This window comes from Clinocottus analis, unplaced genomic scaffold, assembly GCF_023055335.1.
Source record: "Clinocottus analis isolate CAN_PGR_092001 unplaced genomic scaffold, fCliAna1.0.p SCAF_47, whole genome shotgun sequence".
In the NCBI taxonomy this organism is placed as follows: domain Eukaryota; kingdom Metazoa; phylum Chordata; class Actinopteri; order Perciformes; family Cottidae; genus Clinocottus; species Clinocottus analis.
The window spans coordinates 443291-464253 of record NW_027176204.1 but is presented as its reverse complement, the minus strand read 5'-3'; the positions used below and the strand labels follow the sequence as shown (position 1 = coordinate 464253).

At 49.6% G+C, this 20963-nt stretch overlaps 1 protein-coding gene across 7 annotated transcripts; it reads left to right on the top strand.

Moving 5' to 3' along the window:
- Nucleotides 1–503: 503 nt before the first annotated feature.
- On the top strand, nucleotides 504–20027 carry phka2 (phosphorylase kinase, alpha 2 (liver)). 7 transcript variants are annotated; one of them, XM_068599415.1, is made up of 33 exons: nucleotides 504–833; nucleotides 926–1008; nucleotides 5086–5244; nucleotides 5922–5969; nucleotides 6320–6488; nucleotides 8687–8769; nucleotides 8926–9006; nucleotides 9098–9196; nucleotides 9370–9516; nucleotides 9596–9649; nucleotides 9740–9862; nucleotides 9943–10038; nucleotides 10400–10507; nucleotides 11370–11448; nucleotides 11916–12050; nucleotides 12205–12314; nucleotides 12403–12547; nucleotides 12709–12787; nucleotides 12869–13017; nucleotides 13100–13273; nucleotides 13650–13771; nucleotides 13838–13974; nucleotides 14061–14223; nucleotides 16444–16523; nucleotides 16607–16685; nucleotides 16815–16944; nucleotides 17029–17130; nucleotides 17235–17353; nucleotides 17477–17500; nucleotides 17904–17957; nucleotides 18734–18961; nucleotides 19057–19257; nucleotides 19339–20027. In XM_068599415.1, the coding sequence occupies exons 2-33, from the start codon at nucleotides 931–933 to the stop codon at nucleotides 19510–19512; spliced, it is 3729 nt and encodes a 1242-aa protein (XP_068455516.1). In that variant the 5' UTR covers nucleotides 504–833; nucleotides 926–930; the 3' UTR covers nucleotides 19513–20027. The 7 variants fall into 7 exon arrangements, 5 of the variants coding, with proteins under 5 accessions (XP_068455516.1, XP_068455517.1, XP_068455518.1 ...); XM_068599416.1 differs by lacking the exon at nucleotides 17477–17500; XM_068599417.1 differs by lacking the exon at nucleotides 17904–17957.
- The last annotated feature ends 936 nt before the right edge of the window (nucleotides 20028–20963 follow it).

Below are 20963 nucleotides of genomic sequence, written 5' to 3'. Positions count from 1 at the left end.
AGATTATAATAGCCCCACCACGGTGAAACTACTACAGTGAAAAACTGTTTTTACTTTATGTACATCTGCAAATACATGTACTTTTATCATGTATCTATTTATGTTTCCACCTGCCACTTATTGCTCTTATCCTGATTCTATAAGTACACATGTATTTATACAGCATTTTTTATAACAGTATCAGAATTAATTAGAGACAACAGATACATTATACATTTAAAAGTAAAATAGTTAAGTGGTACAACAAGGTCATACATACAAATGTATATGTTACAATACACATATGTGTGCAGATAGACTTAAATAACACTCGGACAATATACAAATACCCTCCCAAAAAGAAGAAAACATCTCTTGAATACAATATGTCCTGTTTTCATCCTTTGTTTTCTTGTAGCACGTGATTTGTATAAAATGTGGTGCACAAATAAACCCTTTGAGAAAGTTTCTGCTCGTTTTCATCCGGGTTGCGCCCTGAAAGAGAGGGAAACAGCGCCCCCTTTGGTCAAACACTGGAACCACAGGAACATAATGTAATGCCTCTGTTTTCCTTTTACAGGACGGATGTACAGTTGAGTTGGGACTCTGCACGCGCTCCGTTTCTGTGGAACTTCACGTTCGTTGTCACCTTTAAGCCCCTACACGTCCTGCGGGTTGTGTGTGCACGTGTGTTTAGGTACGTGTGTGTTTGTACTGTTCGTGTTGTCAGAAGCAGCTGATGCTACTCGCTCCTAGCTCGCGAGCCGCGGCCGAGCAGCAGCCTCTGCAGAGCGGCGGAACTGTCGCATTACACCCGCGCCGCAGGACCGGAGGGATGGACCACTAACCCTGCGGTGAGTTACTGTTACTCACCATGGACACGTATCACCCATGCGCCTCCAGTGCGAGCGACCTGTTCACGCATCACCTGTTGTGTCGTGTGCAGTGAGGATGAGGAGCCGCAGTAACTCCGGAGTGAGGCTGGATGGCTACGCCAGGCTGGTCCAAGAGACGATCCTGAGCCACCAGGTGAGTCCGGATCGGACATGGCCCCATCCGGGAGAGTCACATCACGGGTAGACGCGTTGTGTTACAAGTCCTGCATTTACTTCCATAAATGTACACTTGTTGGCATCAAAATACACAGAAAATTTTAAAAGCGTACGTATTACGCAACACAGACCATTCAGAATGCTGTATCTGTTACGTCATTGGTAAAGGAAGATCACAATGTGCAACACGGAAGCTGTCAAAGTAATGTTGTGTCACACAACACTCAATAGTGTAGTTGAAGTGTAAAGCAACACACAATCAAGTAAGCACGTTTACATACACGTATCTCATGGCTGCACTGGAGCCATTACACTTGCACTGCATTTCATTTAATAACAACAGGCTACTTTTGTATCGTTGTCAACAAGTCCTTTGTTATGTCCTGCAGAAACATGTGAGGCATGCAGGTGTTTGGCAGCCTGTGTAGGTTACGGTTCAACCTTCAGCTGCACAGAAATAAACAAGTGAGCAAAGTTCAGCCTCAGGAGAAGCTGTGCACCTTTATCTTCATCTGCCAGCACGTCAACAGCTGTCTAAGTTTAGACTGTGACCCAGAGGTCTGCAGCTGATGGAACGCAGTGCCTCGAGTCTTTACACGGCAGTGCCTCGAGTCTTTACACAGCAGTGCCTCGAGTCTTTACACGGCAGTGCCTCGAGTCTTTACACAGCAGGCCCTCGAGTCTTTACACAGCAGGCCCTCAAGTCTTTACACAGTCGTGCCACGAGTCTTTACACAGTCGTGCCACGAGTCTTTACACGGTAGTGCCTCGAGTCTTTACACAGCAGTGCCTCGAGTCTTTACACGGCAGTGCCTCGAGTCTTTACACAGCAGGCCCTCGAGTCTTTACACAGTCGTGCCACGAGTCTTTACACGGTAGTGCCTCGAGTCTTTACACAGTTGTGCCACGAGTCTTTACACAGTCGTGCCACGAGTCTTTACACGGTAGTGCCTCGAGTCTTTACACGGTTGTGCCACGAGTCTTTACACGGTAGTGCCTCGAGTCTTTACACAGTAGTGCCTCGAGTCTTTACATGGTCGTACCTCGAGTCTTTACAGGGTCGTGCCTCGAGTCTTTACACACTAGTGCCTCAAGTCTTTACACAGTAGTGCCTCGAGTCTTTACACGGTAGTGCCTCGAGTCTTTATACAGTAGTGCCTCGAGTCTTTACACACTAGTGCCTCGAGTCTTTACACGGCAGTGCCTCGAGTCTTTAAACAGCAGTGCCTCGAGTCTTTACACAGTCGTGCCAAGAGTCTTTACACAGTCGTGCCACGAGTCTTTACACGGTAGTGCCTCGAGTCTTTACACAGTTGTGCCACGAGTCTTTACATAGTCGTGCCACGAGTCTTTACACGGTAGTGCCTCGAGTCTTTACACAGTTGTGCCACGAGTCTTTACACGGTAGTGCCTCGAGTCTTTACACAGTAGTGCCTCAAGTCTTTACATGGTCGTGCCTCGAGTCTTTACGCACTAGTGCCTCGAGTCTTTACACAGTAGTGCCTCGAGTCTTTACACAGTAGTGCCTCGAGTCTTTACACACTAGTGCCTCGCGTCTTTACACAGTAGTGCCTCAAGTCTTTACACAGTGGTGCCTCGAGTCTTTACACAGTAGTGCCTCGCGTCTTTACACAGTAGTGCCTCGAGTCTTTACACAGTAGTGCCTCGAGTCTTTACACAGTAGTTCCTCGAGTCTTTACACAGTAGTGCCTCGAGTCTTTACACAGTAGTGCCTCGAGTCTTTACACACTAGTGCCTCGCGTCTTTACACAGTGGTGCCTCGAGTCTTTACACAGTGGTGCCTCGAGTCTTTACACAGTAGTGCCTCGAGTCTTTACATGGTCGTACCTCGAGTCTTTACACGGTCGTGCCTCGAGTCTTTACACACTAGTGCCTCGAGTCTTTACACAGTAGTGCCTCGAGTCTTTACACGGTAGTGCCTCGAGTCTTTATACAGTAGTGCCTCGAGTCTTTACACACTAGTGCCTCGAGTCTTTACACGGCAGTGCCTCGAGTCTTTAAACAGCAGTGCCTCGAGTCTTTACACAGTCGTGCCAAGAGTCTTTACACAGTCGTGCCACGAGTCTTTACACGGTAGTGCCTCGAGTCTTTACACAGTTGTGCCACGAGTCTTTACATAGTCGTGCCACGAGTCTTTACACGGTAGTGCCTCGAGTCTTTACACAGTTGTGCCACGAGTCTTTACACGGTAGTGCCTCGAGTCTTTACACAGTAGTGCCTCAAGTCTTTACATGGTCGTGCCTCGAGTCTTTACGCACTAGTGCCTCGAGTCTTTACACAGTAGTGCCTCGAGTCTTTACACACTAGTGCCTCGCGTCTTTACACGGTAGTGCCTCAAGTCTTTACATGGTCGTGCCTCGAGTCTTTACGCACTAGTGCCTCGAGTCTTTACACAGTAGTGCCTCGAGTCTTTACACACTAGTGCCTCGAGTCTTTACACAGTAGTGCCTCGAGTCTTTACACGGTAGTGCCTCGAGTCTTTATACAGTAGTGCCTCGAGTCTTTACACACTAGTGCCTCGAGTCTTTACACGGCAGTGCCTCGAGTCTTTAAACAGCAGTGCCTCGAGTCTTTACACAGTCGTGCCAAGAGTCTTTACACAGTCGTGCCACGAGTCTTTACACGGTAGTGCCTCGAGTCTTTACACAGTTGTGCCACGAGTCTTTACATAGTCGTGCCACGAGTCTTTACACGGTAGTGCCTCGAGTCTTTACACAGTTGTGCCACGAGTCTTTACACGGTAGTGCCTCGAGTCTTTACACAGTAGTGCCTCAAGTCTTTACATGGTCGTGCCTCGAGTCTTTACGCACTAGTGCCTCGAGTCTTTACACAGTAGTGCCTCGAGTCTTTACACACTAGTGCCTCGCGTCTTTACACGGTAGTGCCTCAAGTCTTTACACAGTGGTGCCTCGAGTCTTTACACAGTAGTGCCTCGCGTCTTTACACAGTAGTGCCTCGAGTCTTTACACAGTAGTGCCTCGAGTCTTTACACAGTAGTTCCTCGAGTCTTTACACAGTAGTGCCTCGAGTCTTTACACAGTAGTGCCTCGAGTCTTTACACACTAGTGCCTCGCGTCTTTACACAGTAGTGCCTCGAGTCTTTACACAGTGGTGCCTCGAGTCTTTACACAGTAGTGCCTCGCGTCTTTACACAGTAGTGCCTCGAGTCTTTACACAGTCGTGCCACGAGTCTTTACACGGTAGTGCCTCGAGTCTTTACACATTAGTGCCTCGCGTCTTTACACAGTAGTGCCTCGAGTCTTTACACAGTGGTGCCTCGAGTCTTTACACAGTAGTGCCTCGCATCTTTACACAGTAGTGCCTCGAGTCTTTACACAGTGGTGCCTCGAGTCTTTACACAGTAGTGCCTCGCGTCTTTACACAGTAGTGCCTCGAGTCTTTACACAGTAGTGCCTCGAGTCTTTACACACTAGTTCCTCGAGTCTTTACACAGTAGTGCCTCGCGTCTTTACACAGTAGTGCCTCGAGTCTTTACACAGTAGTGCCTCGAGTCTTTACACAGTAGTTCCTCGAGTCTTTACACAGTAGGTCCTCGAGTCTTTAAACAGTAGTGCCTCGAGTCTTTACACGGCATGAATGCCATCGACGCCAAGCTGTAGGGCTGCTTTCAGGGGCATCCACACCTCACAGAGTCAAGGTCACATTCACTCTCAATAATTCTGTGATGTTTCATTTGTTTTCATCTTAATCCGGTAACTGTATATAAAATATAACGTCAACTATTTAAATCAACGTTTCGTTTTCCAAAGAAAAATGCAAAAACAAGCGTTAGCTTCTCGGAATTAGCTGCTTGTCTTCATCATGTCCACCCGGTCCTGTGTGTGTGTCTGTGTCTGTGTGTGTGTGTGTCTGTGTGTGTATGTGTGTCTGTGTGTCTGTGTGTGTATTTGTGTGTGTGTGTGTGTGTGTGTCTGTGTGTGTGTGTGTGTGTGTCTGTGTCTGTGTCTGTGTGTGTGTGTGTGTGTGTGTGTCTGTGTGTGTGTCTGTGTGTGTGTGTGTGTGTGTGTGTCAGAACCCCGTGACAGGTCTGCTCCCTGCCAGCGCCCAGCAGCAGGACGCCTGGGTGAGGGACAACGTGTACAGCGTGCTGGCCGTGTGGGCGCTCGGCATGGCGTACCGCAAGAACGCAGACCGCGACGAGGACAAGGCCAAGGCCTACGAGCTGGAGCAGGTGTGTCGGGTCAGAGGTCATGTGTGTCGCACCTGCAGTGAGGCTCCGCCCATGTTTCACCGTACCGAGCTCGTGGCATCACATCTAGTTAGTTAAGTAGTTAGTTAGTGAATGCAGAATAAATCTCATTATTCCAAAACAAGATGTCTTATTCTCAGATTATTCTCATATTCTGAATTGAAGGGGATTATAAAGTATGTTAATTGTTACAGATCTAACATTGTGAAGAAGTTCATTGATCGGCCATTATTCTTGATGGAAAGAATGGAAAGATGACCACTTTGTTGTGTGGGAAATAAAGTTTACAACGTCATAAAGTTTAAATATTTTATTTTATTCATATTTAATAATATTACAAATGACGTATTTTAGTTTTTTGGCTGTTAGTCGGAGACAGAAAGCAAATACAAATTATCACTTCTAGCTCTTTTAACTTGTTTGATAGATTTAATGATGAGCAGTAACTCAAAACATTGAACACAAGGTTTGATTACTCAGTAATACGAATGGTTTACTGCCGCTGAGCGGACACAACGCTCTTTGAACTCAACGGATTGATTGCAATCAGCAAAGGGATTCCTGATGTCTCTTTTCTACTGAAAAAATAAAACAAGTTGGATTGTGGGAATGTTTTGTCGGACTTGCGGTCGCTCACGGATGTTGTTGTCTGTCGGCAGAGTGTGGTGAAGCTGATGCAGGGACTCCTGCAGTGCATGATGAGACAGGTGAGACGTCTGCACGGTTCAACATGAAAACATCCCACGAGCGTCAATAAGCCTTCAGGTTCTTAGAAACCAGCTCATGTTATCTGGTCCTGTGGTCTTTATACACAGCGTTCTGTCAACAGCGTTCTGCTCCTATCTGCCCAGCAACCAGCAACTCGGGCGACATCGCCACCCAGAAAGATAAACAAAATAATTATTAACAAGCTAAACCCTGTTGAAGTGAAAGCTCGGAGCCAGTGCATCTGTGTTGTGTGTTGCTCTCATCCTGAAATTACCATCATCATCATCATATCATCATCATCATCATCATCATCATCATCAGGATATCTGTGTGTGTTTTGTGTGTTCAGGTGGCCAAAGTGGAGAAGTTCAAGCACACCCAGAGCACAATGGACTGCTTGCACGCCAAATACGATACTCCCACCTGTGCAACGGTTGTCGGGGATGACCAGTGGGGCCATCTCCAGGTGGACGCCACCTCCATCTACCTGCTGATGCTCGCGCAGATGACCGCATCAGGTACAGACGCCTGTTGCCCGTTGCCCTTGCACGTTGCCGGTTGCCCCTTTTTAAAGAAGACCTTTGGTTTCAAAGACGCCACACATTCTTCTGAGTGTGTCACGTTGTCACATTGTCACGTTGTACATTGTCACATTGTCACAGTGTCACATTGTCACGTTGTACAATGTCATGTTGTCACAGTGTCACGTTGTACAGTGTCACGTTGTCACAGTGTCACATTGTCACGTTGTACAGTGTCACGTTGTCACGTTGTACAGTGTCATGTTGTACAGTGTCATGTTGTACAGTGTCACGTTGTAACAGTGTCATGTTGTACAGTGTCACATTGTCATAGTGTCACGTTGTAACAGTGTCACGTTGTACAGTATCACGTTGTCATAGTGTCACGTTGTACAGTGTCACGTTGTAACAGTGTCACGTACAGTATCACGTTGTCATAGTGTCACGTTGTACAGTGTCACGTTGTCAGTGTCACGTTGTACAGTGTCACGTTGTCACAGTGTCACGTTGTACAGTGTCACGTTGTCACAGTGTCACGTTGTACAGGGTCATGTTGTCACAGTGTCACGTTGTACAGGGTCACGTTGTCACGTTGTACAGTCACGTTGTGCAGTGTCACGTTGTACAGTGTCATGTGGTACAGTGTCCCGTTGTGCAGTATCACGTTGTCATAGTGTCATGTTGTACAGTGTCACATTGTACTGTGTCACGTTGTACAGTGTCATGTTGTACAGTGTCACGTTGTACAGTGTCACAGTGTCACGTTGTACAGTGTCACAGTGTCACGTTGTCACGTTGTACAGTGTCACGTAGTCACAGTGTCACGTTGTACAGTGTCACGTTGTACAGTGTCACGTTGTCACGTTGTACAGTGTCACGTTGTACAGTGTCACAGTGTCACGTTGTACAGTGTCACGTAGTCACAGTGTCACGTTGTACGGTGTCACGTTGTACAGTGTCACGTTGTACAGTGTCACAGTGTCACGTTGTACAGTGTCACGTTGTCACGTTGTACAGTGTCACAGTGTCACGTTGTACAGTGTCACGTTGTACAGTGTCACAGTGTCACGTTGTACAGTGTCACGTAGTCACAGTGTCACGTTGTACGGTGTCACGTTGTACAGTGTCACGTTGTACAGTGTCACGTTGTACAGTGTCACAGTGTCACGTTGTACAGTGTCACGTTGTACAGTGTCACGTTGTCACGTTGTACAGTGTCACGTAGTCACAGTGTCGCGTTGTACAGTGTCACGTTGTGCAGTGTCACGTTGTACAGTGTCACGTTGTACAGTGTCATGTTGTACAGTGTCACGTTGTCACAGTGTCACGTTGTACAGGGTCACGTTGTCACGTTGTACAGTGTCACGTTGTGCAGTGTCACGTTGTACAGTGTCACGTAGTCACAGTGTCACGTTGTACAGTGTCACGTTGTCACGTTGTATAGTGTCACGTTGTACAGTGTCACGTTGTACAGTGTCACGTTGTCACGTTGTACAGTGTCACGTAGTCACAGTGTCGCGTTGTACAGTGTCACGTTGTGCAGTGTCACGTTGTACAGTGTCACGTTGTACAGTGTCACGTTGTCACAGTGTCACATTGTCACAGTGTCACGTTGTACAGTGTCACGTTGTGCAGTGTCATGTTGTACAGTGTCCCGTTGTACAGTATCACGTTGTCATAGTGTCATGTTGTACAGTGTCACATTGTACAGTGTCACGTTGTACAGTGTCACGTAGTCACAGTGTCACGTTGTACAGTGTCACGTTGTACAGTGTCACGTAGTCACAGTGCCATGTTGTACAGTGTCACGTTGTACAGTGTCACGTTGTCACGTTGTACAGTGTCACGTTGTACAGTGTCACGTTGTACAGTGTCACGTTGTACAGTGTCACGTAGTCACAGTGTCACGTTGTACGGTGTCACGTTGTACAGTGTCACGTTGTCACGGTGTACAGTGTCACAGTGTCACGTTGTACAGTGTCATGTTGTACAGTGTCACGTTGTCACGTTGTACAGTGTCACGTAGTCACAGTGTCACGTTGTACAGTGTCATGTTGTACAGTGTCACGTTGTACAGTGTCACGTTGTCACGTTGTACAGTGTCACGTAGTCACAGTGTCACATTGTACAGTGTCACGTTGTACAGTGTCACGTTGTACAGTGTCACGTTGTCACCCCGTCACATTGTCTCGCAGGTCTTCGCATCATCTCCAACTTGGATGAAGTGGCCTTCATCCAGAACTTGGTCTTCTACATCGAGGCTGCGTACAAAGTGGCGGTGAGTCACATTTTCAGGATGATTTTGAAGATGAGAAGAAATTTGGATGTGGAGTGAAGTATAGTAGTGCAATGCTAAATGAATGGAGTACTACAGGTACTGGGAGAGTATAGAGAAGAAGAACACATGATGTCATTACGTGTATTCCCCTTGAAGGATTATGGGATGTGGGAGCGAGGAGACAAGACCAACCAGGGCATCCCCGAGCTCAACGGCAGCTCTGTAGGGATCGCTAAGGTACGCTTTCTGCTCATCATTTATGACGCACTGAACATGAAGACCAAGAGGAAGGTGTTGTATGAAGTGTGTGTGTGTGTGTGCTCTGCAGGCAGCCCTGGAGGCCATTGATGAACTGGATCTTTTTGGGGCTCATGGAGGGCCGAAGTCAGTAATCCATGTTCTGCCTGACGAGGTGGAGCACTGTCAGGTACCGCTGCCTCGGCCTCTCCTCCTCCTCTCCTCTTCTTCTCCTCCTTTTCTTCTCCTCTCCTCCTTCTCTCCTCCTCCTCTCCTCCTCCTCTCCTTCTCCTTTTCTCCTCCTCTCCTCCTCTGCATCGTCTCAGCTTCCTCCCGCTCAGCGTCTCCTGTGCTTCCCCTCAGTCCATTCTGTGCTCCATGCTGCCAAGAGCGTCCACGTCCAAGGAGATAGACGCCGGTCTCCTGGCTGTCATTTCCTACCCTGCTTTTGCTGTCGAGGACCCCGACCTAGTGGCCATCACCAAGTCAGAGATCATAAGCAAACTGCAGGTGCGTCTGAGCGAAACCTCCTCAGAGTTTGACTTCTTTTCTCCTCGTTGGCACGCTGACATTTACTCTGTAACTTCAGGGTCGCTACGGCTGCTGCCGCTTCATCCGGGACGGATATCGTTGTCCTAAAGAGGTACGACTTTCATCTAAATGGGTTTATAATGTACTTAGCTGAAGCGGAAATCATATTAACATGAGTATGCATAACCTGTCTTCTCCCCAGGACCCGTCCCGGCTGCACTACGACCCCGCAGAGCTCAAGCTCTTTGAGAACATCGAGTGCGAGTGGCCCGTGTTCTGGACCTACCTCATCCTGGATGGCATCTTCGCTGGAGATCAAGTGCAGGTGACACAGCGGTCCGGCTCTGCTGCAGTCACACAACTCTTTAAATGTAACAGTGGACAAAACCCTGTAACCCTGAACAGGTGCTGGAGTACCGCGAGGCCCTGGAGGGCGTTTTGATCAGAGGGAAGAACGGCATCAAACTGTTGCCCGAGCTCTACGCTGTGCCTCGGGACAAGGTGGGTTAGGGTTATTGCTCTTCTGCTCTCATTCTGTCATGGACGAGATGAACCCGGTCTTCAACATTCACAACCTTTAGTTTTTCATGGTTACAAGTCGGATATGTTGTGTTGCATTCATAACAGGTAGAATGAGCAGACTGGGTTACATCTCTGAAGACGTTAAACCTGACAGACGAACCTGCTGTGATTTGAATCACAAAACCAAAAGCAACTATAAATGAATCTGTTACTTTATGCTGATATTGATTAGCTTCAGCGTTGATGTCTGCTATGAATCTTGATTTATTCCTTTGCTGTAGAATGTGTTCTTTCGAGCTTTGGGTCCATCCACATGATCAGTACCGTTGTCCTCCACCAGGTGGAGGAGGAGTACAGCAGTCCTCACTCAGTGGACCGGATGGCCGCCGGGCAGCTGCCTCACATGTGGGGACAGTCGCTCTACATCTTGGGCTGCCTGCTGGCCGAGGTCTGCACGGCCGACTCGCCGCTTCTGCAGTAGACGAAGGAGCTCTGCAAGCTCCTCTCTTAGTGCTACACAGCCTCTGTAACGTCTGCTCTCTTAGTGCTACACAGCCTCTGTAACGTCTGCTCTCTTAGTGCTACACAGCCTCTGTAGCGTCTGCTCTCTTAGTGCTACACAGCCTCTGTAGCGTCTGCTCTTAGTGCTACACAGCCTCTGTAGCGTCTGCTCTCTTAGTGCTACACAGCCTCTGTAGCGTCTGCTCTCTTAGTGCTACACAGCCTCTGTAGCGTCTGCTCTCTTAGTGCTACACAGCCTCTGTAACGTCTGCTCTCTTAGTGCTACACAGCCTCTGTAGCGTCTGCTCTTAGTGCTACACAGCCTCTGTAGCGTCTGCTCTTAGTGCTACACAGCCTCTGTAGCGTCTGCTCTTAGTGCTACACAGCCTCTGTAGCGTCTGCTCTCTTAGTGCTACACAGCCTCTGTAGCGTCTGCTCTTAGTGCTACACAGCCTCTGTAGCGTCTGCTCTTAGTGCTACACAGCCTCTGTAGCGTCTGCTCTTAGTGCTACACAGCCTCTGTAGCGTCTGCTCTTAGTGCTACACAGCCTCTGTAGCGTCTGCTCTCTTAGTGCTACACAGCCTCTGTAACGTCTGCTCTCTTAGTGCTACACAGCCTCTGTAGCGTCTGCTCTTAGTGCTACACAGCCTCTGTAGCGTCTGCTCTTAGTGCTACACAGCCTCTGTAGCGTCTGCTCTTAGTGCTACACAGCCTCTGTAGCGTCTGCTCTCTTAGTGCTACACAGCCTCTGTAGCGTCTGCTCTTAGTGCTACACAGCCTCTGTAGCGTCTCTCTCTTCCTCTTGAAGGGCTTCTTGGCTCCAGGAGAGATCGACCCCCTCAACAGAAGGTTCTCCACGAACTTCAAGCCAGACGTTGTGGTTCAAGGTCGGTGACTGATTATTACAAAAGAGTTCAAAAGAACCAATAATGATAATAAAAGATATAGAAACAATAATAATCATAATAATAAAAGATATAGAAACAATAATAATCATAATAATAAAAGATATAGAAATAATAATAATAATAAAAGATATAGAAACATTAATAATAATAATGATAATAAAATATATAGAAACAATAATTATCATAAAAGATATAGAAACAATAATAATCATAATAATAAAGATATAGAACCAATAATAATCATAATAATAAAAGATATATATATATATACATTAATAATAATCATAATCATAATAATAAAGATATAGAACCCATCACCACCATCGTGGTCCACGGGGTTGAAGAAGCAGGAGGTCTCGTGTGTTGCTGCCGTTAGCGTTGCTTTGTACACACACTCCCCTCCTGGAGGTGAATGTTGACGTGTTCTTTGTGTACGTGTGTGTCAGTGTGTGTCGTCGCCGAGTCGGAGGCGATCAAGGAGCTGCTCATGGACCACGGGGTCCAGGTCCAGACCATGTCAGAGGTCCGGCCCATCCGGGTCATGCCTGCTCGCATCCTCAGCCACGTCTATGCGCGACTGGGTAACCAGCAGCCGCTCCTCTCTTCAGAGTGTGTGTGTGTGTGTGTGTGTGTGTGTGTGTGTGTGTGTGTGTGTGTGTTTGTGTGTGTGTGTGTGTGTGTGTGTGTGTGTGTGTGTGTGATGATAATGAGAGCGACGTTGTGTCTCTGCTGCAGGGAACTGCAGGAAGCTGAGTCTGAGCGGCCGGCCCTACAGACACATTGGAGTTCTGGGAACGTCCAAATTCTACGAGATCAGGAACCGCTCCTACATCTTCACCCCCCAGGTGAACCATGCACCTGGGAGTGATGAATACATCTGATGATTAATAACAATAAGAATAGAACAATAAAAAGGCTTCTTTCTGTCTCCAGTTTCTGGATCAGCATCATTTCTACCTGGCGCTGGACAACCAGATGATCGTGGAGATGTTACGGACGGAGCTGTCCTACCTGTCCTCCTGCTGGAGGATGACGGGCCGGCCCACGCTCACCTTCCCCATCACCCGCAGCATGCTGGGTAATCCGCTCTGAACACACGACGTCTTCAGAGTTGATGCTTTCCCGCATTTCATTTTCATTCCAGCAGTTTGTAGAAACAATCTAAAAACATAGAGGTCATAAACGGAGAGCAGGGATGAAAAAGATTAAAGTTACCGATTGTTTTCTTTCATGTTCCAGTTGAAGACGGAGATGCGATTGATCCGTGTATCCTAGCAACCCTCAGGAAGCTGCAGGACGGGTACTTTGCAGGAGCGAGGTCAGCTTCCCCCCGTCACTCACACGTCAGCCTATCAGTGAGCAGCGTGTCTGTCACGTGACCGTGTGGGTGTTCCCGCAGGGTGCAGATGGCGGCTCTGTCCAGTGTGCACACCACCTCCTTCCACACTCACCTCAGCTTCCTGGACCAAGGAGACGACGAAGGCTTGCTGGAGGAGGAGGAGGAGGATGAAGAATACGGACAGGAGTACAACACCTGCGGGCCCTCAGGTAGCCGCTGGTGAAGTGTGTGTTCCTGGAAGTGGCTCTGCATTGAACTGTACGTAACGCAGTGCTGCTGTTTGACCTGCAGAGGGCTCGCAGGACGGGTTCGACCAGTACCTCACCCAGCTGCTGCACAGCACCAGCAGCACCCAGCGCCACCTCCCTCCCATCCAGAGGGGGCAGCACCACGTCTTCAGTGCTGAACACACCACCAGAGACATCCTGTCCTTCATGGCCCAGGTGCAGGGCCTGAACATCCCCAGTGAGTGCTTCGTACCCAGAGAACAGGTCAAAGTTGGGTTTGATGGAGGCTGAACGTAAAGCTTAATGTGGCGTTTAGGAATACTTTAACTTGGGCCAAAAGGGAGGGAAAGAACGAAAGCAACACAATGTGTTTCATGCAACCTGTGTTCTCCATCTGCTTCAGATTAATATACATATTCAATGCAGCCATAAGACGTGTGGTGTTGGATTGAAACCTTACTGAAGTCGTTCTTTCACTCCGACACACACAACACAACAAAGCACATTGTGTAGATGTTGTTAACTCTTCGTGGTCCGACACGAGTAGAAACAGTGATGATGGAGCCGGCGTCGCTCCTGTTTCACCTCCCTGTGGTTGACTGTGTGTATTCCAGAGTCTTCCATGTATCTGCCTGTGACGTCTGTCAGGAGCAAACGGCGAAAAGCTCTCAACCTGCTTGAACTTCCTCCTCCTGCTCCTGCTGCTCAGCAGGGCTCAGATGTGCAGCAGCAGAAGGTAGGCGGCAGCAGCCGGTTCCTCCTGTGATGCTGTGAGCGCTGTCTCACGCTGGTTCCTCTCTAGCCCCACAGCGCTGCAGAGCTGCATCTGCCTCGAGACTCGCAGGGAAACACCGACTTCTGGGCGCTGGTGAGGCAGCTGAGGGAGTGTCCCACGCTGCAGGACCAGGCAGACATCCTCTACATCCTCCACGCCATGAAGTACGGACGGAGACGCAGCGCTGACACTCCCACAAGTACACGCTTCCCCTTCTGTAACGACGCATCCTGTTGTTGTTGTTCACCAGAGGAGCTGATTGGCTGGTGGAGCTGTCGGGTCCGGGGCAGGGCGGGGCCAGCGTGCGGGCCCTGCTGGAGGAGCTGTACGTTCAGGCCGGAGTCTGCAAAGAGTGGGGACTCATCAGATACATCTCTGGGATCCTCCACAAGAGGGTGGAGGTCCTGGCCGAGGTCAGCGAGGAGTCTTCCTCTTTCTTTCAGTCGCAGCAGACGGCAGAGCGGCTCAGCCATGAGGGAAGAGCTCTCTGTGGGCAGCAAGCCGACCTGAGCAACCACCTCACAGCGCTGACCTTTGACCCGCTCAGGCCCTGATGCAGCGCTGACCTTTGACCCGCTCAGGCCCTGATGCAGCGCTGACCTTTGACCCGCTCATACAGCGCTGACCTTTGACCTGCTCAGGCCCTGATGCAGCGCTGACCTTTGACCCGCTCAGGCCCTGATGCAGCGCTGACCTTTGACCCGCTCATACAGCGCTGACCTTTGATCTGCTCAGGCCCTGATGCAGCGCTGACCTTTGACTCTCTCAGGCCCTGATGCAGCGCTGACCTTTGACCCGTTCATACAGCGCTGACCTTTGACCTGCTCAGGCCCTGATGCAGCACTGACCTTTGACCCGTTCATACAGCGCTGACCTTTGACCTACTCAGGCCCTGATGCAGCGCTGACCTTTGACCCGCTCAGGCCCTGATGCAGCGCTGACCTTTGACCCGCTCAGGCCCTGATGCAGCGCTGACCTTTGACCCGCTCAAGCCCTGATGCAGCGCTGACCTTTGACCCGCTCAGGCCCTGATGCAGCGCTGACCTTTGACCCGCTCAGGCCCTGATGCAGCGCTGACCTTTGACCCGCTCAGGCCCTGATGCAGCGCTGACCTTTGACCCGCTCAGGCCCTGATACAGCGCTGACCTTTGACCCGCTCATACAGCGCTGACCTTTGACCCGCTCAGGCCCTGATGCAGCGCTGACCTTTGACCCGCTCAGGCCCTGATGCAGCACTGACCTTTGACCCGCTCAGGCCCTGATGCAGCGCTGACCTTTGACCCGCTCAGGCCCTGATGCAGCGCTGACCTTTGACCCGCTCATACAGCGCTGACCTTTGACCCGCTCAGGCCCTGATGCAGCGCTGACCTTTGACCCGCTCATACAGCGCTGACCTTTGACCCGCTCAGGCCCTGATGCAGCGCTGACCTTTGACCCGCTCAGGCCCTGATGCAGCGCTGACCTTTGACCCGCTCAGGCCCTGATGCAGCGCTGACCTTTGACCCGCTCATACAGCGCTGACCTTTGACCCGCTCAGGCCCTGATGCAGCGCTGACCTTTGACCCGCTCAGGCCCTGATGCAGCGCTGACCTTTGACCCGCTCAGGCCCTGATGCAGTGCTGACCTTTGACCCGCTCAGGCCCTGATGCAGCGCTGACCTTTGACCCGCTCATACAGCGCTGACCTTTGACCCGCTCAGGCCCTGATACAGCGCTGACCTTTGACCCGCTCATACAGCGCTGACCTTCGACCCGCTCAGGCCCTGATGCAGCGCTGACCTTTGACCCGCTCATACAGCGCTGACCTTTGACCCGCTCAGGCCCTGATGCAGCACTGACCTTTGACCCGTTCATACAGCGCTGACCTTTGACCCGCTCAGGCCCTGATGCAGCGCTGACCTTTGACCCGCTCAGGCCCTGATACAGCGCTGACCTTTGACCCGCTCATACAGCGCTGACCTTTGACCTGCTCAGGCCCTGATGCAGCGCTGACCTTTGACCCGCTCATACAGCGCTGACCTTTGACCCGCTCAGGCCCTGATGCAGCGCTGACCTTTGACCCGCTCATACAGCGCTGACCTTTGACCTGCTCAGGCCCTGATGCAGCGCTGACCTTTGACCCGCTCATACAGTGCTGACCTTTGACCCGCTCAGGCCCTGATGCAGCGCTGACCTTTGACCCGCTCATACAGCGCTGACCTTTGACCCGCTCAGGCCCTGATGCAGCACTGACCTTTGACCCGCTCATACAGCGCTGACCTTTGACCCGCTCAGGCCCTGATGCAGCTGTAGGCCTGTAGGGACTCTGTGGACTGTGTGGCTCCGCAGAGGGAGAAGTCTTCTTCACATTGTTTGATTATAGACGCCAGGCGGGTTTATCGGGTCTGATGAAGGTGATGGATACGGAGTGAGAAGTGAGAGAGACTCAAAGTCTCTGTCACCATCTTTTATACAAGCAGAACCAGAACAGAACCAGAATGATTTAGTGCTCAATGTAAAATGTGTTAAACATGCAAACTGCGTCTGTTTAAAGGTGAAAAGAGCTGCACAGCAAACGCTGAACAACTTCAGAAACAGGCAGAATCAAGACCCTGAGGCCACTGAATCATTCACACTAGCGTCTTGTGTCCTCAGGCCTGCACAGATCTGATTTCCCACCACAAGCAGCTGACGGTGGGCTTACCCCCGGAGCCCAGGGAGCGCGTCATCACAGTGTAAGAGTTGAGGGTTGCGTTGAGGGTTTGTTCAATGCATGTCCACGTAGTGAACCTGCTCTTCATCCTCACTGTTCCCGTAGTCCTCTTCCTCCCGAGGAGTTGAACACGCTCATCTATGAAGCCAGCGGTCAGGACATCAGCATAGCCGTCCTCACGCAGGTAACGCCACACCCCTGTGGGCCGCCGCAGGGCTTCTTACAGACGCTATAGCTGTGTGTGTGTGTGTGTGTGTGTGTGTGTGTGTGTGTGTGTGTGTGTGTGTGTGTGTGTGTGTGTTCTATCACGTAGGAAATCATGGTCTATCTGGCCATGTACGTGCGCTCCCAGCCGGCTCTGTTCGGGGACATGCTGCGCCTCAGGATCGGCCTCATCATGCAGGTGATGGCCACGGAGCTGGCTCGCAGCCTGCACTGCTCTGGTAGGACAGCGAGCGCCGAATGCCGTGCGGAGACATGAACCGTCCTGCACGGCCAGGTAAAACAGCTGGGTGTCTTCTCTGCAGGGGAGGAGGCCTCGGAGAGTTTGATGAGCCTGAGTCCTTTCGGCATGAAGAACCTGCTGCATCACATCCTCAGTGGAAAAGAGTTTGGGGTGGAGAGGAGCAGTGAGTTCCTCCTCACCGGCATGCGACAGCGTTTCCTTCAGTTCAGGGACATCGGTCGGTGCAGGATGAGCCCAAACCAATCAAGCTTTGTCTCTGTTCACCAGTGCGCCCGATCCAGTCCACAGCCACCAGTCCGGCCATCTCCATCCATGAACTGGGCCACACTGGAGCCACCAAGACCGAACGCACCGGGATACACAAGCTGAAGAGCGAGATCAAGCAGGTGGGAGTCCGACTGAACAAGAGCAACATGAGTAACCATGCTGTGTGTTTGTGAGTGTGCGATGGGCTCCGTGTGCTTCGCCGCTCCGTCTCAGTAGAATAACAGTGTTCTTGCTCTTTTCAGCTGGATGACTCTCGGCCGCTCAGTGTGGGTTGAGCTCGATCATATCTAGCATGTTGCTAACGTGAGCCTCGCGTCATACACCCCTCTGGCTCCTAACATTCACAGCAGCTTCATCACATGTCAGTGGAGGTTACGCTTTGTTCCTCCTGTCGCACGGTGATGCTTCCTGTCACCATGGTGTTTTCAATCATATCTATTCCTGCGTTCCTGAGCCAATCAGACCTTAATGCTAGCACACACATGTGTGACGGAGCGGCATCGCTCGTCAAATGGTCCTTCTTGTGGTCGGCAGTAAAGTCATTCTACTTTCTACCAGTTGCACACGTTGAGCCGGACGTTTCCTCTCCAGATCGACGTCTCCGTGTGGAAGCATCAGTCTGTAGAGACCCTGTGATCCATCCTCTTCTCTGTCATCCATACCGTGTAGATCTTCAGCAGCAGTTATTCCTTGAGTAGCAATGTCACGTCTCCTCGCTCCACGGTAATCCATTCCACCTCATCGGCTTCCAGTTAACTTGGTTTGTCCTCCGCAGGGTGCCGTAGTTTTGTGTTTAGTATTTTCTGTAGACGGCAAAATATTTTATGTCTCTCTGCACTCAAGGAAAAGGCTGGCATTGTGTTTATTAGATGAATGATCGATATCACAAAAACTACGAATAACACCAGCAGCCTTGTCCTTGTGCGTCTGCTGAGGTGCATTAATGTGCATGAGCGAGCGCATGGACTGCCACTGTAGATACGTACGGTTCTGTGTGTTTATGTCAACCTCATGTGATGGGGACGCGCCTGCATGCACCATTGCTCCTGTCAGTATTGCTGGTGATGCAGGAGGGTTCACTCCAGCAGTGATCAGCACCTCAGTCTGTTGACAGGTCTGGGAGTACGACATCACGTGGAAACATGCTCCTAAACCTTTTCCTTGGCTTTGAACGTCCTCAAGTGATGTCACTTGTCAGTCAGCGGCCGAAGACGAGTTTGAGGCTCAGCTGTTTGTACAAAGTGTTCACAGGAGGTCGTCCAACTCCACAGGAAGTAGAGCGAAACGCTGAACACCTGCTGGTAGAGGGGAACCTGCAAAACCAACAACTGCATTATCCTTCCTTAAGGAATGATTAGCAAGCGCATGCTAACGTGGGGTTACCGTCTTCACGCGTGGCACAGACACAGCTGACGGTGTGATGGTGTGTGTAAGCAGCGTGTCCGCATGGGATGAGCGGTAACCTCTGCACACGTGTAAAGCTCCTTCTGTCCTCACAGCGCTGCAGCAGCCCGTCCACCCCCAGCGGCGTCCTGTCCCCGGTGGGCCCCGGAGACGGACAGCTGCTCTGGGAGGACCGGCAGGGCCAGTGGCTGCGGCGCCGGCGGCTGGACGGCGCCATCAACAGAGCGCCGGTCGGCTTCTACCAGAAGGTCTGGAAGATCCTGCAGAAGTGCCACGGCCTGTCCATCGACGGCTACGTGTTGCCCTCGTCCACCACCAGAGAAGTAGCCTCCCGCACACTGAAGCGTCTCAAGACTGCCTGCGTGTGTGTGTGTGTGTGTGTGTGTGTGTGTGTGTTAACGCCAGGTTTTCTCTGTAGATGACGGAGGGAGAGATCAAGTTTGCGGTGCAGGTGGAGTCCGTCCTGAACCACGTCCCCCAGCCGGAGTACCGGCAGCTGCTGGTGGAGACGGTGATGGTGCTGGGCCTCGTGGCCGACGTGGACGTGGACAGCATCGGCGGCATCATCCATGTGGACCGCATCCTGCACCTGGCCAACGAGCTCTTCCTCAGCGACCAGGTACGCAGACGGCCGGCGGCCAGAGGCTCGCTTCACTTGGAAGGTGTTGGTGTTTGTTGACCGGCGCTCTCTCTGACGCAGAAGGCCCACAGTGTCAGTGAGTACTTCCTGGAGAAGGACCCGGCGACGGGAATCTGCAACTTCTTCTACGACAGCGCCCCCAGTGGCAGCTTCGGCACCATGACCTACCTGTCCAAGGCGGCCATCACCTACGTGCAGGACTTCCTGCCGAGCTCCAGCTGCCTGATGCAGTGAGGACGCCTGAAGACCTGAAGAGGTGAAGACCCGAGGAGGTGAACACCTGAAGAGGTGAAGAGGTGAAGACCTGAGGAGGTGAAGAGGTGAAGACCTGAGGAGGTGAACACCTGAAGAGGTGAAGAGGTGAAGACCTGAGGAGGTGAAGAGGTGAAGACCTGAGGAGGTGAAGAGGTGAAGACCTGAGGAGGTGAAGAGGTGAAGACCTGAAGAGGTGAAGAGGTGAAGACCTGAAGACCTGAGGAGGTGAAGAGGTGTTCCACAGGAGAGGAGCGTCCGGCAGAGCTCCTCTTCATCATGAGGGATGAACTCTGACGCTCACACACTGATGACATCACGGCGTTGGCAGCTGATTTCAGATCAGGTCTGAACTGTGAACTTATTTATTTCTAATGTGTGTTCACAGGACTCACTAACATGCATTATATGTACATTACAACGTGCTCATACATCAGTACCTCTCTACGTGGTGGTGTTGTTAGAATATTAAACAGTTAACTGTATTGTTGTATATATATATATATATATATATATATATATATATATATATACATATATATATATATACATATATATATACATATATATATATACATATATATATACATATATATATATATATATATATATATATATATATATATATATATATATATATATATAAAGTGTGTCATAGCTTATAATTCTACAACTCATTTCTTTGGAATTTGTTCACCTAAATTATTTCCCTCAAATCAATAATTTATACTTTTAAATTTTTTTCTCTGTTACTTTTTGGTTTTATTTGTATTTAGTATTATAATAATGTATTATTCTACTGTAATGGATGTCCTTAAATATAGCAGTATATATTTCTAAACCTGCACGGGATCAATAATCAATAATCACTGCTGACCTTCAAGCTGTTGTGTCTTTTGTCCAATGTAGATATATCTACATGTAGACATGTAGATATATCTACATGTAGACATGTAGATATATCTACATGTCTACATGTAGACATGTAGATATATCTACATGTCTACATGTAGATATATCTACATGTAGACATGTAGATATATCTACATGTAGACATATCTACATGTCTCGCTCTGCAGTGTGCATGTCTCCTGTCTACATGTCTGTTGTCTGCATGTCATGTGTGTGTGTGTATATATATGTATATATATATATATATACATATATATATGTATATGTATATATGTGTATATATTTGTGTATATATATATATATATATATATATATATATATATATATATATATATATATATATAAAGAATAAAATGGCAGAGGGATATTGATAAAGTATCAGAGGTCTGGATGTTAAATTGGTCTTTAAGTCTGAGAAGCTCTTTAATAACTTAATCATAAATCAAAACAGTTCATGTTGATATTTAATAGCATCAAACATGTTCATGAACTAATAAAATCATTTAACGTGTCATTTGTTT

What these genes read in the sequence shown, in the direction of transcription:
- phka2 (XM_068599415.1), top strand. Translation starts at nt 931, where the DNA reads ATGAGGAGCCGCAGTAACTCCGGAGTGAGGCTGGATGGCTACGCCAGG. An exon ending in CGCGCAGATGACCGCATCAG is followed by an intron (nt 6,489 to 8,686) that starts GTACAGACGCCT and finishes ATTGTCTCGCAG; the next exon opens with GTCTTCGCATCATCTCCAAC. An exon ending in TGAAGAGCGAGATCAAGCAG is followed by an intron (nt 17,354 to 17,476) that starts GTGGGAGTCCGA and finishes TGCTCTTTTCAG; the next exon opens with CTGGATGACTCTCGGCCGCT.